General features: G+C 41.6%; 1 protein-coding gene across 4 annotated transcripts in view; it reads right to left on the reverse strand.

Moving 5' to 3' along the window:
- ZDHHC20 (zinc finger DHHC-type palmitoyltransferase 20) overlaps positions 1–14,687 on the reverse strand; it is a 43,086-nt gene extending 28,399 nt beyond the window's left edge. For 3 of the 4 annotated variants that reach the window (XM_062514663.1, XM_062514662.1, XM_062514660.1), the window contains exon 1: positions 14,570–14,687. In XM_062514663.1, coding sequence (XP_062370647.1) covers positions 14,570–14,687 — 118 coding nt within the window. Of the gene's footprint in view, positions 1–3,888; positions 3,914–14,565 lie in introns of all 4 variants that reach the window. The other variant, XM_062514661.1, reaches the window with a different exon arrangement.

A 14,687-nucleotide genomic window follows, 5' to 3' on the forward strand; every position in this document is an offset into this window, starting at 1 on the left:
CAAAAGCTGCAGTTTACTTCAATGCAAAGAGCTCAGAAGCAGGCACTTGCATGCTCAGGCACATGGAGTTTCCACTACGGCCACAGAATTTCAGAGGATTCAACCTCTCAGTGCTACAGCACCAGGGGAGTTGAACAAAGTGAACAAGCCCCATCTGACTGCAGTGCAGAGCTTTATCTCAGCTACCTCAGGGTTTCCAAAAATCAGTCTAAGGAAGGAGTGCAGCAAACTTGCTTGTAAGGAGAGGTAGACAGGCCTACCCTGAACTTAATGCTGCTGCAGCTTGCCCAGGGATGTACAGGTGCAACACACTGTTAGCTGGTCCATTGAGCAGCTTACCTACTGGACCTCCCAATATTTTGGGGCCCCTTCAAGATGAAGCACACTATTTGAAGTATGTGGGAGCACTCTCTACAGAATACTGCCTCCAAAATAAACCATACAGCCCTTATTAGGCTGGATTCAAATGTACTTTAGAACTCTGTCCACCTAGGGGACAAGCAGAAATTGCATATTTGTCTTTCACAGACTTTCTAAGTTGTCTTAGTTTTGATTTAGACACCTAGCATCACCCCTGGCAAAAAAGGACATTTTTTCCTTTATGACTCTAGTAGTTGGTTACACTTCCCTATTCTTCCTCACATTGTTGTGTTATCTTTCATCTCACCTATGTCACAAGAATGAAAGAGGCAGAAGTTTTATCACAGTTTTATCTCAGGAAACAATCCTGCAGACACAGGGACATCATTAGCTGTATAACAAACATAACGGAGGGAAAATGTCACTTGTTGGAAGCATTCCTCTTGGAGTGTGAACTGATAGAAATGTCAACTTCAGAAAGCTTTGGAGCATTTTTTAAGCTGCTTCAAGGAAACCTCTCAGAATATCTCATCTCTGAAAGAAAAATATATTAGGGAGCTGGTTTGCTTTTAGTTTCAGGCTTATTTTCAGAGTTGCTATGAAGTGTTCAAACATCTTCCAACTCACTGCATAATAGGAAAAACCCAAATCTCTCTATTCTGAGGCAAAGAGGTGCTATGATCTCCTGAGACCTTGCAAGAAGCATGCTAAAAGGCAAGACACTCGGGCTTGGAATAAACTCCCTCCTCCCAGTCTTATTTTCCTACTCCCCTAAAAGGCATGTTCCAATCATATAGCTAGATGTGCTTCTTGCAGAGGAGGAAATTCAACTCCAACCAATATAGAAGTGTAGCAAAGGACAAGAACTGATTTTGTCACTGAAGTGCTATGCTTATTTCCCCATCCACACCCACAATAGCTCTTAGCAGGAGTCATACTTCGGTTATTCCAGCCTTTCCACAAATTTCAAAGTAACATTCACATTTTGGCTGACGTTCCTTAAGGGTAGGAAGAAGGAGTGATAGAAGTGCATTGCATCCCTTTACCAGATGCACAGCCCTAACTTCTCTCAGCTTTTAATGAAAAGAGTACAAACAAACAAATAAATAAATATACATACATACCTATACATACACATATATACACACATGCACTCATATTTCCAGAAGTTACCAGTACTGAAATTCAACAGAAACCCCCCACAGGCACTGCCCTGTCTGCAAAGGCAAGCACCACTAACATCATCTCAGTGTTTAATTTGTTCAGAAAACAGCATTTTATTGAAAGTATAACTTAGGTATATGGTTACATAATTTCCATTTGTAAATGCAGACCCTTGACTCACAGGAAGCCAACAGAAACACTATTTACTGATACAAGCCAGACAGTGAGTAAATTTCCTTGAGCAAATACTCACTCGGCTTCTTTTACAGGGCAGCAACAGAACATAAAGACCTTAGCACTTCTCCACTGTTCTCTAAAAGCCTTAATTCTGTGACCTTCCCACCCTACAATATTTCTTATTTCCCAACTGGCAGGAATTCACTAGGTGTTCTCCTCCCTTAACAGCTTGGAGTTGTTTTAGAAAAATGACTCTAGATGACTGAGTTGACAGCATCATGCAGCCAAAAGCCAACATAGGAAGATGCTGTCAGGTCCCTGCTAAAAAGCTATGGGGGTCCAGGAATCACACACCCAATTGCCACCATGAAAGTTCTTTGCTGAAATTTGAGCCTCATAAGCTTAGAATTGCTTTATCTTCATATGGTGTTAGACTGATGTATTTCAACTTCAGATATCCAGGAATAGGACACAGCTTTCCCCCTTCCCAGTGCACTACCAGGGGATTCAGAAAGCAACATTTTATACAATGGTGCTGCAGGAGATGCGGCTCCACAGGCCTTTGTGCCACTGTCACATCATGTTCCTCAGCAGCAGCACTGCCTGGGGCTGGTCTGCAGCATGGCTGCATCAGCCAGGTCTGACACGATGCTTGTCTCAGAGGTGTTGCCTGTAGTGGACAACTCCTGCTGCAAGGGTGTGTAAAGTTACCCCTCTTAACCATCTACTCACTCCCCTATGGCAGACAGAGCAAAAGCAAGCACTCACCTTCGCAGACACTTGGGGTCATGTTTAAGCTACTGGTGAATTTGGTAGCTACACTACAAGTCTGTGTGACCACAAACAGCAGGGCATTGCAGGGCTGAAGGGGCTGCGAGTGGCCTCTCACTGTCCTGGGTCATGCACAGTCATGAGAGGGGAAAGAAATGCTGTCAGGGCTGCCAGTGCTGCCAGTGCCTTAAAGCACATGAGCCAGAGCCCAAACTCCTTACACACCCTGTGCTCAGCAAAAGTACTTCAGAGAGTTGCCTTGTGACTGCAAGTGATCACAAGATGATGTCTTCAAAGGCACTGCAGGTAGTGCTTATGTGGGAGAAATCTAGGGGGGGAGGAAATAGGAGGCAGAAAATGCAGCCAGGGAAGAGACACTGGTACAAAGGGGGTGCTCTGTTTTACAACATTTCCTGTACTCATGATTGCCATGCCCATTGGTACAGGATTCAAAGCAGCATTATCACCAGGGACAGGCAAAATTAATTAATATTTCAAACAAGGCAGTTCAAGCTGCACCGCAGAATGTTTCTGTTACTTGTTACCAGCTATCGCTATGATTCGTTTTATGGTTTAAACAATATGAACACGATTCTTTCACTAGAGCAACTAATTTAGAGCAGCCAGAGGCTTGCTGCCTGGAAAATACTCTCTTATCACAATAATAAAGCAGCTTTTTATTTAGCCAAGGTCTTTTCAGCCTCAATGCAGAGAGTACATGCATAAATACAAACAGTCTACAGCAGAAATTAGCATAAGCAATGCAAGATACTTCTTGAGTACCGAGTTACATTTAGCAATGAATTTATCTATGACAACTGGGAAGATTTCTGCCATGTATTGTGGGAACAGTAAATTCTGTGCTACCACTTCCACAGTTCAAAATCATAGCTATGAAGGCAGCTGACTTCTGGAACCCATAAAATCTTACAGACAGCTCCTTACCTCTGCATCTATAAAATATCCTTGAAAGTTATACCAGAAGTCTCCTAATGGTCTTCTCAGCAAGGGTGTCTGCACTTTTTAAATGTCCTCAAAACCAAGAGTTACACTTGGTTAGCATGCAGCAGGAAGTGTGGCTAGGTCTTAACCTCAGTCTCACACTTGTGTCCACACCAAATATAGTGTATTAAGAGATGTATCAGCCCAAATAACTAAAGAATTTTTCTAAGTATGAAGTTAGCATTCACCTCCAGCAATGTACCTGCTCTGCTGTCCCTGAAAAGCCCTATTCCCCAAGAAGCACTATGCACTTTCAATTAACCATAATTGCTTAAAAACCCCCTAATGTAACTTGATTTTCTTCAGCTATTTAATCACTATTGACACTGCTCATTCTATTTGAATTTTGATGGATTTTAAATCCTAGAATTACTTCTACACACTTTCTTCAGCTGGTTACTCATATTACTGGACTTCATTCAATTCTTTACCAAAAATTCTGCTTTATCATAACAGTAACAGCTTTATTTCTCAGTAACATGAAAGTGCTGTGCATAAATTGCTTTCAATATTGCCTTTAAGCTATCAGACAGAGCCAAAAGAAAGCCTGGTTTCTTCTTGAAAGACAAAGAGATCTCTTACTTGCATCAATCAGTGAGCTGTGGTCTCTCTGGCCCATCAGGGAATAGGAAAAAACAGAATTGACAGAAAGGCATGGAAACTCAGGATCTGAGTGGAGCTAGCTAATGTCCACAACACTAATTAATTATATTAACATTTGAAGGAGAGGTATTTATCCTCAGGCTGGCCAGATCTAACATTACACTCAAGTATCTAACTTGTGAAAATGCTTTTTTGTGTTAGGAATAACTCCAGTAGTTCTACAGCTGACACTACTAGGACACTTGCAAGAGATAGGAGTGACAAACAGGATAATCAGCTGGTGTTGACAAACACTGTACAGTACAGAGCTGTCTTACCCTGAACAAGATCAGGTATTCTGCAGATAATACCAGAAACTGTCAGTATATTTAAAGTAAAAACCAAAGCAAGCAAAAATCCCACCCAACCAACATACATTTTCCTACCAGCATTTTTCAAATAATTAAGAATTTACCAATTCTTTTTGATAAAAAGGACACTAATTTGCAGTTGGTGACTGCCAGTCAATACTTGCCTTGAGCATAAAGGTCACTTAAAGCTGACTGTCTCATGGCTCAGGACATTGTTAGTAAATCCATTTACTTCTACACCAGACAGATGAAAATGAGCAACAGTCTTTATTTATCCATTCCATGCAGCTGTGAGATTTGATGGCAGGAGAGCAGAGCTGTCAGTTCATGGAGAACAAAAATTCCAGACACAGCTGCTGTGACCTGCAGACCTGAACACTCACCCAGCAGCGAGAACAGCCAGCAGCCGGGAGGGACCTGCTTTGCTAGTCAGGCACCTCCTTCATGTTTGGCTTCAGACTCTTCCAAAATCAGTTATTTCCTTGCTTACTTACTGGCCAGCTGGCAACAAGGGTCTCCCCAAGCATGAGGATAAAACCTCCTCGTAAAACTCTACCAATAAGGATCTTCTTGTAAATCTCCTTACAAAGCATTAGGCACTCTGTTTTCTGACAGTAGGATTTTGCTGTCACCAAGTTCACTGAGTAATGGAAGAAATCAAACTGCCCATCAAGCTGACCTCTTCTCATGCATCATGTCACTGGATTCCCTAAATTAATTTCTAAGTTTGCAATGTTGGTCAGGTTTGACTGGTATTTGCCACCTGAGGCTAAATATGGAACTACCTATGATAAGAGCTAATTTTCAACCAGCAGTACACTGACAACAAAGCAGCCAGTAATGTAATCTACATGAATTCCTATCAAGATATTAATTAAGCCAAGCTCCTAGAGTCAGCCCTCTAAGGAAGTTTTGCACTGAAAAACATGTAATTTAAAAACAAGTATATTAGCTGTGGGAGAGCAGTGATGAGGAACTCCTGTCTTCAACAAACTGGACTTGTCAAAGGTTTAAAGACTTCTCATGATGACTTAGGGAATCTTTTCATATATGGCTTATCAAGTTGACTGATAACAAATGCTGCCATCTTTTGACACTGGAGGCTTTGCTGCTTGTTCTTTTCATAAAACAAAGTGTTATACACTAAATCTTTCTTGGACTGAAACACCCTGAGACAAGGCTTGACTGTAGCTAAATCGACATCCTCTAGTTTCTTTGCAAAAAGGAAGAAATAACAGCAACTGCCCAGGAACATAAAAAAAGATCCAGGTACTGCAGAAGGACAAAAAACACTGGTAATAAAAGGACAGAAAGTTTTGGATAGAGAACAAGGTCAGAAGGACACATTTTTGGGGCAGGTGTCATTTAAGTACCTGACTACTTAGGAATATGAAAAGGTGACAGCACAAAGACTGTATGAGCCACTAAAAAGGGATTTTTGGATACTCCAGAACATCTAGACTAAATCTTTGATAGTAGTCCAGAGTAGCAGAGTAGGCAAGCATACTAAAGAGCAGAGCCTATCATCCAAGAGCTCTCCTTCAGTAACTATTGCTTCCAGCAAATAAATGAAACCAAAAAAATCCTCACAGCTCACCTGCCTGCTGACAGTTCACTATATATTCTCGGTAAGTATAAACTCAGGACTCTAAGAACATTAACTGAAATACCATAAATGCCAATACAGTGTGTGCCAAAGGGAGAACAGTTCTGCCTACTGCCCCTCAGAGATGCATTAGGGCTCCCAGGGCAAAGCACTGGATGTAACACAGCAGGGCTGGCACACTGCCTAACAAGAAACCAGCAGGGCTTGTTGCATGCATGGCTCCTACTAAGAGAATTAACTTCTGTCATCTTCCTGGGCTATTGCAGACCATGACACAGTTGCAAGAACATCCTTGGTTGCAGGTGAAGTAGAGTGGGGCACTCTGTTGGGAACTAATGTTTGTGATGTCCAAGTAATGACTGCTGTTGGTTTAACAAAAGTCAGAGATCACGTCTACAATGAGGGGTGAGTTGGCCCAGACCTTTGAACGTGTTTTCTCCTGAGAGGATATACAGAAACAACATTTGGGATGGGACCAGGGTGTGCATCTGTTTGCCTAAAGACTCCAGAGAAAACGTGCAGGAAGAGGAGAGTACTGTCACACGGTAGGAAACTACCACAAATCCTGAGGCAGGGAAGCACAGCTCCTGAGACCCTGCATGTGTTTAAAAGCTTTCCCAGACCATTGTTTCTCCTCACAGATTCTTGCTTCCACTCTTAACTTGGGTTCTGCAAGAGTGGGAAGTAGTAAGAAATGCAGGATATTTACAGCTTTGAGGATGTTAACAGAAAATAGCCACAAAAAAAGAGAAATAATAACTGAATCTAGTACTCAATGGTCTTTAAGCTTTCCATTGTCAAAATTTAAAATTTGTCTAAATTATGAATTATTACAGAAGTTCCAGCCTACTCTCTGCACCACTTGTGCTTTAGCTTTATCTCAGTAGGTATTTGCCATGGAACAGAGCTATAAAATCTCTGAATGCAACTACAAAGCTGAAGTAAAACTTTTAAAAAATACATTTAAACTCCCCAGCATGAAACTTAAGGAGCAGCAGATTAAATAGATAAAAAATATGCACACAGAAAACATTCCCACAAAAATCCTATGCATACTTGCAAAGGATTGCGTCCTTGCATACTTTGCATCCTTTTTCAGATACTGTAAAAAAACCCACTTGAGTGTTAGTCATGTAGTATTTTTCAGAACAGAAGCCAAACTCAGCTGCAAGTTTTGGGCTCCTTTGCAATGTTCAGGGTAAATCTGCAGGTCACAAACCAACAGATGTGAAAAACTTCAATCAACCACAAGGCAACATGTGGAAATACACTTCCTTTCTCTCTTTTTTAAAACCAAACTCGACAAAGCTAAAAGCAATGACTACTTGTCATGAAGAATGGTACAATGACAGTTTCTCTGCATTCACACCCATGACAAGGCAGTAGATGAGGTGCTTGACATAAGTTTTAAGTCTACCACACACAGCTGCAAACCAGAGCATACAATAACTATCTGTTTAAATATCTTCAAACAAGTAATGTCTGTTTCTTTCAAGGTTACTTAAAATTAATTTAAACTTTGTTTCATTCTCTCTGCACTGGCAGCTTGCCTAATTTTAGATTAATTACTTCAAGCTCTAAAATTTGTCACAAAAAAGTTTAAAAAAAGGAAATAAACCCCTCCAAACAACTATCTCTGTGCTTAGCACTTCACAAGAGATGCATAAAAATTTCCCACACTGGAGACAAACATACATTGAGATGCAGAAGTGAAATACCACAAACAAAAATATGCTGCTTTGAAGCCCTCTTTCCGTAGATCATATTATTAAAATGGTTCCATGCTTCACATTTAAGACAATGCTGTACCATCTATAGCACCAGAGAGACTGCTGTAAAAACTGCAAAGGCAAAAAATGCTGCTCCTGTGATCCACTTGTCTTTGACAATCTCACAAGACAATTTTAAGAGTCAAAAGAAAAGATGAAAAAGGAACTGATGACCCATTGTTCTTTTGGAAAAAGAGGAAAAGCAGAGGTTTGAAATGCTGCAGAGGAGGAACTTCACTTCCAGCACAGATAAGAGAAGATGGTCAAAGATTAGGTATTCCACTAAAGATTGTGGGGAGGAAGGAAAGCAGAAGAATGGGAAAAATCTGGCTTGTTTGTTTTTCGATGTGGGAGTGGAGGAGTTAAGCACATCCTACAGAAAACAGTTTAGTGACAGCAGGAGGTGGTAATATTAGGGAAACTAAGCTAAAAGAACAAATTAATTTGTTGCAATCTTATTATCCTTTTTATACCTGATTCACATCTTGGTGGAGATTCAGCTTATGCAAAAAGTCCCCACAAGTGGTCTGTGTAAGCTTACTTCCAAATGTTTCTGTTACATTTTATACATTCTAATGAGAAAAAAATGAATACTTGTCCTATCATAGGAAGATTATGCACCAGATGGATGAAGTAAATGACTGAGATCAGAACTCCATAAATGCTGTTTAAGGAACCTATAGTTTGTAACACTTGTAAGAAAGTACATGTTAAACCAGCATAAACTCTTACAGTTGTAGGAAACTGTTTAACAAACAGTGATGTACTGAATGGGTGAAAAATGAATGGCATGAACCCTCAGCACTTAGAGGCACAATTTAGGCAGACAATTATAATCTATCTTACTTCCATTTTCCATCACAGTCTCGAGTTCCAAGAGTAAAAGCAGGTCCAGTGCCATCCAAATATTTCAACTATCACAGGTATATGAGAACTCAGCTCCAACACTCATCTTTAAATCCTGTAAATTCTTTGGTTATGAAAAGCATATTACATTACATCATGAAAATGTGAGCCAGTAGAGAATAAAGTTTCAATTATTGAAATTTCAACAGACAGAAGAACCTGAAGTTCACTGTATGTAGAGGGTCAGTGACCTCAAAGTAACATCTACTGAAAATATATGCTTGAAATTCTGGTCCTTTTATCCTTTTATAGTGTCTTGTAGGAAAACAGAGACTCGTAAGTGATGAAGGAACATAAAACTCCTGATTAAAAATGAAAGTGACATTTAGATCACTGCTCTAACTCTAGAGGCATACAGAAATCTCTTACTGCTGTCACCAGAGAAAAATTTGACAGATGTTATTTTCCATAATATTAAATACTCGTGCCATCCAAGCCCTTTCAAAGCAAGAAGAAAAGCTTTATAGTCCACATCTAAAAGGCAATCAGGAAGCACTGCAGCAATGAGTGATCATGGCTACAAGAAAGTAAAACCACAGGAAGAGTGCCTGCTTTAGTGTAGACACTTAGTCAGCTCCTTGCTTTCCCTAAGCCCCTTCTCTACCCGACTCCAAAACCATCCTGCCCACGGGCCAGTTTCAGACAAGTGCTGAGGCTCAGGGTGGGTCTCACACAAATGTACCACTGAGTTTCATCAAAGCTGTTGGTCAGTAGAAGAGACAAGCTCAAACTCCCTGGTAGCAGAGAGCTGCTCTGAGCTCAGCTGCTCATTTTCTGCCTAGTCCCCTGAGCAAGCTAAGCAACACCAAACTGGCCACTGCACCACACTTCTTTCTGACCAAGCAGTAATTAGGGATCAAGGAAAGATGCCAACTACTGCAGAGCTGTCAGGAATAGTTTAGCAGATGCAGGGGCTGGGGTGGGCACTGCAGATGGAAGGCTGCTTGGGAGAAGAGGGATGGAGTCCTTCTGATGACAGAAGAAAGAGCAGACACAAGATAACTCCTCAAGAAACCAGGCTGTTGTGCTTGGAACAATTTTTTTCATTAGAGGACTGCCAAGAGACCAGATTGTATTTTCATATAAAAGGCACGTGCCCACCTGTCCCTATAAACTAGTATGACCAACACAGTGCAAGGCACCATAGAAAATAATAGCTGAGCACTTAGTTTTGCAGTAATGTGTAGCCAGTCTGAGCACCTCAACAGGAATTCTAATTATTTATAATAACAGAAAAGATTCTCACTTAAGATGATAATATGCATGCTTATGCTGAGAGATTACAACAAAATTAAGTGTATGCAGAGTGGTTCAATTTCTGTATTTTTAAATTCATGAGAGGCACGAAAACATAGTTAACTAACTAATGATCTAACCTGTCTAATTTGCTTTCCTTTTCTTGACAGGAAAACCCTCTCTTCCTACAGGAACACCTTTCACATATCTAACATGCAAACACTGTACCTCAGTGCTGATACTTCAGCTTTTTCTGTAGTTTGAAATCAGAACTGTTGTTGTTGGTATCACCTTGCCATTGCTTGAGAGATATTGCATTAGCATTTTCAGTACAGATTTCTTTTGGAGGAGGCAGATGGAATTACCTTCTCTCTGTTTATGCAACAGACTCCTCAGATGGGAGCCTTACAACAGATCGCCATGTGCTTCTCGTAAGGGCCGTACTTTGGGGAAATCAGAGCTGGCTCCCTACTGACAAGAGACATTGCAGTCTTGTGGAACAGCAAGGAGTATAATTTGTACTACTAACATGAAGTTATTAATTCTAAATTACAAATGGCTTTGTTTGCCAGGATTTTAGACACTCTAGACAATACACTATATCAAACCTTCTTCAACTAGATGCTATGAAAAGAATACACAACTAGTTACTCCCATAGCTTTCAAAATCGCTGTTTTCCATTCTTTGCAGCCCCTGCAGCATGAAAACACTCATTCATTCACAAACCTACTAAACATGTAAAGCAAGTCATTATCCTGAAAACTCCTGGCTCAGGAGAAGGGTCAGGACTGTGATTTTCAGAAAATGTAGTCTTCAGTATAGAAGTAAAAAGCCAACCTGATCAGGATTTTTAGTTTTGTTTTTTTTTTTTCTTTTTAATAACACCAGTCACTACACTTTAGTTAGGAGCTTCAGACAGCTCAAAGTTAACTTTCTCCTCTCTTTCTCAGTGCAAAACTGCACTACCAAAGTCTACAAAGTCGGGCAGAAAGGTTGCCTGTAAGAAACGAGCTGACTTCACCCACCATCTTTGACTACATGTGACAAAACAGTGTCTTGTGGGACCAGCCTCTAACCAGACTGCATTACAGACCACCACCTACAAAAATGTTTGGGATGGACAATAAGATCCAAGTCAGCCACAAATGAAAGCAAACCATGAGAGAAGCGCTTCACTCTTTCCAAGCATCTGAGGGATGTGGTAAGCAAACACAGTCAGTCCAATTCAGCAACAGCATAATATAGCCATTGTTTACAAAAGCTATGTTAAAAGGAAAACATGTTTTGATAACAGGAAGGAACACGTGAAATGGTTTTAAACTAACAAAAAGCCATTTTCCAGCATCCTTTATGTAGCGCTAGATATGTTTTCTTGCAAACAGAGCTCTGGTCAAGTTATACGTGAAAAGAAGAAATAGTCTTGTAAGAAAGTATTCACTGAGGTTTTTCTACTTCAAAACACTGAACAAGACCTCAACTTGAGTATTTTGCAGTTCCTTCAGCTACACATGTTCACTGAATTTTTACACTATGCTGATATTCCCTCAACTTACACACATTTGGCTGTTTTCACCTCTCCAAATAGCTTAACAGAGAATTTACTTGATGGATCACAATTACACAGCAATGGTGGTCTAAACAAGCCAGTGTTGAACATCTTCAGAGGGACATAACTCCTGGCAGTTCCCATGGAAGAAAAGGAATAGACAAGCTCATGAGTCTCCTTTCATCTTATTCACACCAGTCCTAGGTGTTCACAGCCAGCGTGTAAGTAATATAATTTAGGGTTATAGAAGAGGCATAACCCAGTAAATACATACTAGGAGTAAATTACAGGGAAGCCTGAGTCCATCAGACACCAAAAGATATTGAGCAATATATGAGCACCCCATCAGAGGAGGGTGGGGCAAGCAGCAGAGAAGCAAAATTGAAAGGAAAAGGGTGAGGTGACAGCCCCAACTTTACGATACTACACTAAGCCTGGCTTCCCACTTGATCTACTAACTGAATATATGTTCAACCTTTAATAAATGACCAAGGGAAAAAAAAACAAACCAGGAAGAAGCAACAACTGGGGAAATAATGGCTCTCCTGTTTCCTTGTTAGCATCACATCTGAGCAGTTCTTGATTTCTTTCAGAATAAACTTTGAAAAAACACTGGTGTCTGTGGGGCTTCAATTTCCCTTTTACCCAGTATTTACTCAAAAATTTCTGTTGTCTCTCCTCTCTTCTAAAGCTTCCTTTCCTCCATCTCTCTTTCCTCTACGAGGCACACATCAGCCTCTTACCAAAGCCATAAGCCCTGCTTCTGCACCCACCCCATGTGAACATCGGCAAAGGCCAGCGTTGCCTCATTCATCAGCTGTGTGCTAGAGACAGACACATCCTTGCTCTTCTTCGTAGTACACAGTGCTGTCGTTCCCAAAACAAACAGAACAGAGGGAGCACCAGCAGAAAGAAAATAAACCTGCCAAGACAAACATAAAATCCTGTATTTTGCTGCAAATCCTCTCAATCCTGGTTTGAACTCAACCGCAGAGTGAAAACACGCAAAGGGAAAAACCCATAACGCCAAAAAGACCCAAACACAAAATACTTTTCTCTCCCTTGGTGAGATAACTTTTTCTCAAGAGTGTAAACAAAATTCAACAGATTAAAAATATACAACAAAAACCTCTGAACTCACAACAGAAAAAAAACTCACAAGACAAATAAAATCCTTGGTCACGGAGCATGATTTAGAGAAGTAACAACTGAAAAATTCACGGACAGCAACAGAAGTCAGTCAATATTTTGCTTATTAAATGATGCTTTTTTCTTAAAAGCATGCATGTGAGGACATTAACGGAGCTGATTCATGAGCAAGAAGTGCCAGTCTTCTAGAAACCAGACCTAGAGATGCCAAAAGCTTTTGCATTAACAGGAGCCAACTTCTCAATGATTTTCACACAAATGAAACCTTAATGAACTCCAAAGAGCTCTTTGCAGCTTCTCTATGTCCACGACAGAGAAATCATTCACCAGCACCTAGTCCTGACCCACTCTGTGATCAAGACACAAAGCTGGGACTCAGAGCTTGAGGCTCTGTTCCCAACTCAAGCAGACACCACCTGTGTGACCCTAGACAAGTCTCTTAATCTCTGAGTTTTTGCTCTTTGTTTAAGAATAGCCCTAATCTGCCTTTTGTAGTACTAATTAGACTGTAGTGGGTAGAGCAAATTTAGAAAATGCGAATCTATAAACTCACAGCCCTTTTCAGGACTACTGTTACAGCCACCCATGCCCCAGACCTCCAGCAGACTGACTCAAATTTGTTTTCAAATGTTTACAGTTGTAAACATGATTTCCCAGAAAACCTATTTATTCACATAAACTGAACAATAGTAATTTGGCAAGTTTGGACATATTTGCAACTATTTCACATCAACACTTCACGTAGTACCTAAACAAGCATTATTTTACAGCTATGTCTCTACTATTTAAAATTCAAATAATGTTTTTGCCAGTGGTTCATGTTCCGGTCCAGATCTCCAAATACAAAAGGCTGTGAAATAACATCAGCATACAGAAAAAGTTATCCAAAATACTAAGTCATTGCAGAAAAAAACAAACTGATTATTGCTAATGGAAGGTTAACTATACCAGTTTACCAAGATATGAAGTACATGCAAACATTTTTTTTTTCTAGCTAGGGATATCAAAGCATGTAGTTTACACAAACATCAAGTAGAACCAGGACCTATAGATACTAGACAGACCTATATGTTGCTTAAATTAGTTCTTAGTACTTCTGAGGTTCTTCTTCATTTCAGCTTCCTTACTTTAAACACACCAAATGCTCAGTAACCCGTTCCTTAGTTTTCCTGCGCTGCTTCCAAGTTTCAGCAAGCCTGATGAACACTGCACATCACAGTTCCCCTCCATGTACCCTGCCCAGAGAAAGCCAACATCCTCGTGAACTGAACTTCCCCGCTGAAGACAGTGAAGGGTAAATATCTCCCCGACAGACATCGGCCGCAAGTCAGATTTACATAAAGACGAGTCCTCGTCCAGAAAGCCTGGATTCGGCCTGACAAAACCCCGTAAGCCCTAAATCCTTTCCCCAGCCCGCTTAAGTTAGATGTTCCCAGCCTCATAATGCTTCAGCTATACCAGGCTTCTGAATAGAAAGGAGGGAGGGGAACCCCCTTATACACCCTCAAGGAGCTTTTTGATACATCAGATGGATGAACAACAGCAAAATAGAGGGGAAACGCCTCAGGAGGAGACACGAGGGGCTGAGCCCTCGAGAAGTCGCCGTCCCCAGACGAAGCACCCTGGGCCTCCTCCTCCTCTGCCCCAACCCGCTCCCCGCGCCTGCCTCCACAAGCGGCCGCGGGCCGGGACCCCGCCGCCATGAGGCACCTGAGGGCGGGAGGACAACAGGTAAGCCCGGCCCGGAGGGAGCGAGGAAGAGCCCGAGGCAAGGTTCAGGGTTTCCGCCGCCCGAGCGAAAGCCTGAGGTCCTCTCTCCTCGCAGGGAGAAGCGAGCCCGCCGGGGCGCAGGGGAGGAGGCAGCCGGCGGAGGGTCCTGCCCGCCCGGCCGGCAGCTCCCGGCGCCCGCGACCCTCCCGGTCCACTCACACACACACAGCTCCACCACGTAGGCGTAGTAGGACCAGGCCACGACCAGGGCGATGAAGACCACGGGCACCCAGGCCAGCACCTTCTGGCAGCACTTGAGGACGTGGGACGGCGCCAT

This window comes from Cinclus cinclus, chromosome 2, assembly GCF_963662255.1.
Source record: "Cinclus cinclus chromosome 2, bCinCin1.1, whole genome shotgun sequence".
Taxonomy (NCBI): Eukaryota; Metazoa; Chordata; class Aves; order Passeriformes; family Cinclidae; genus Cinclus; species Cinclus cinclus.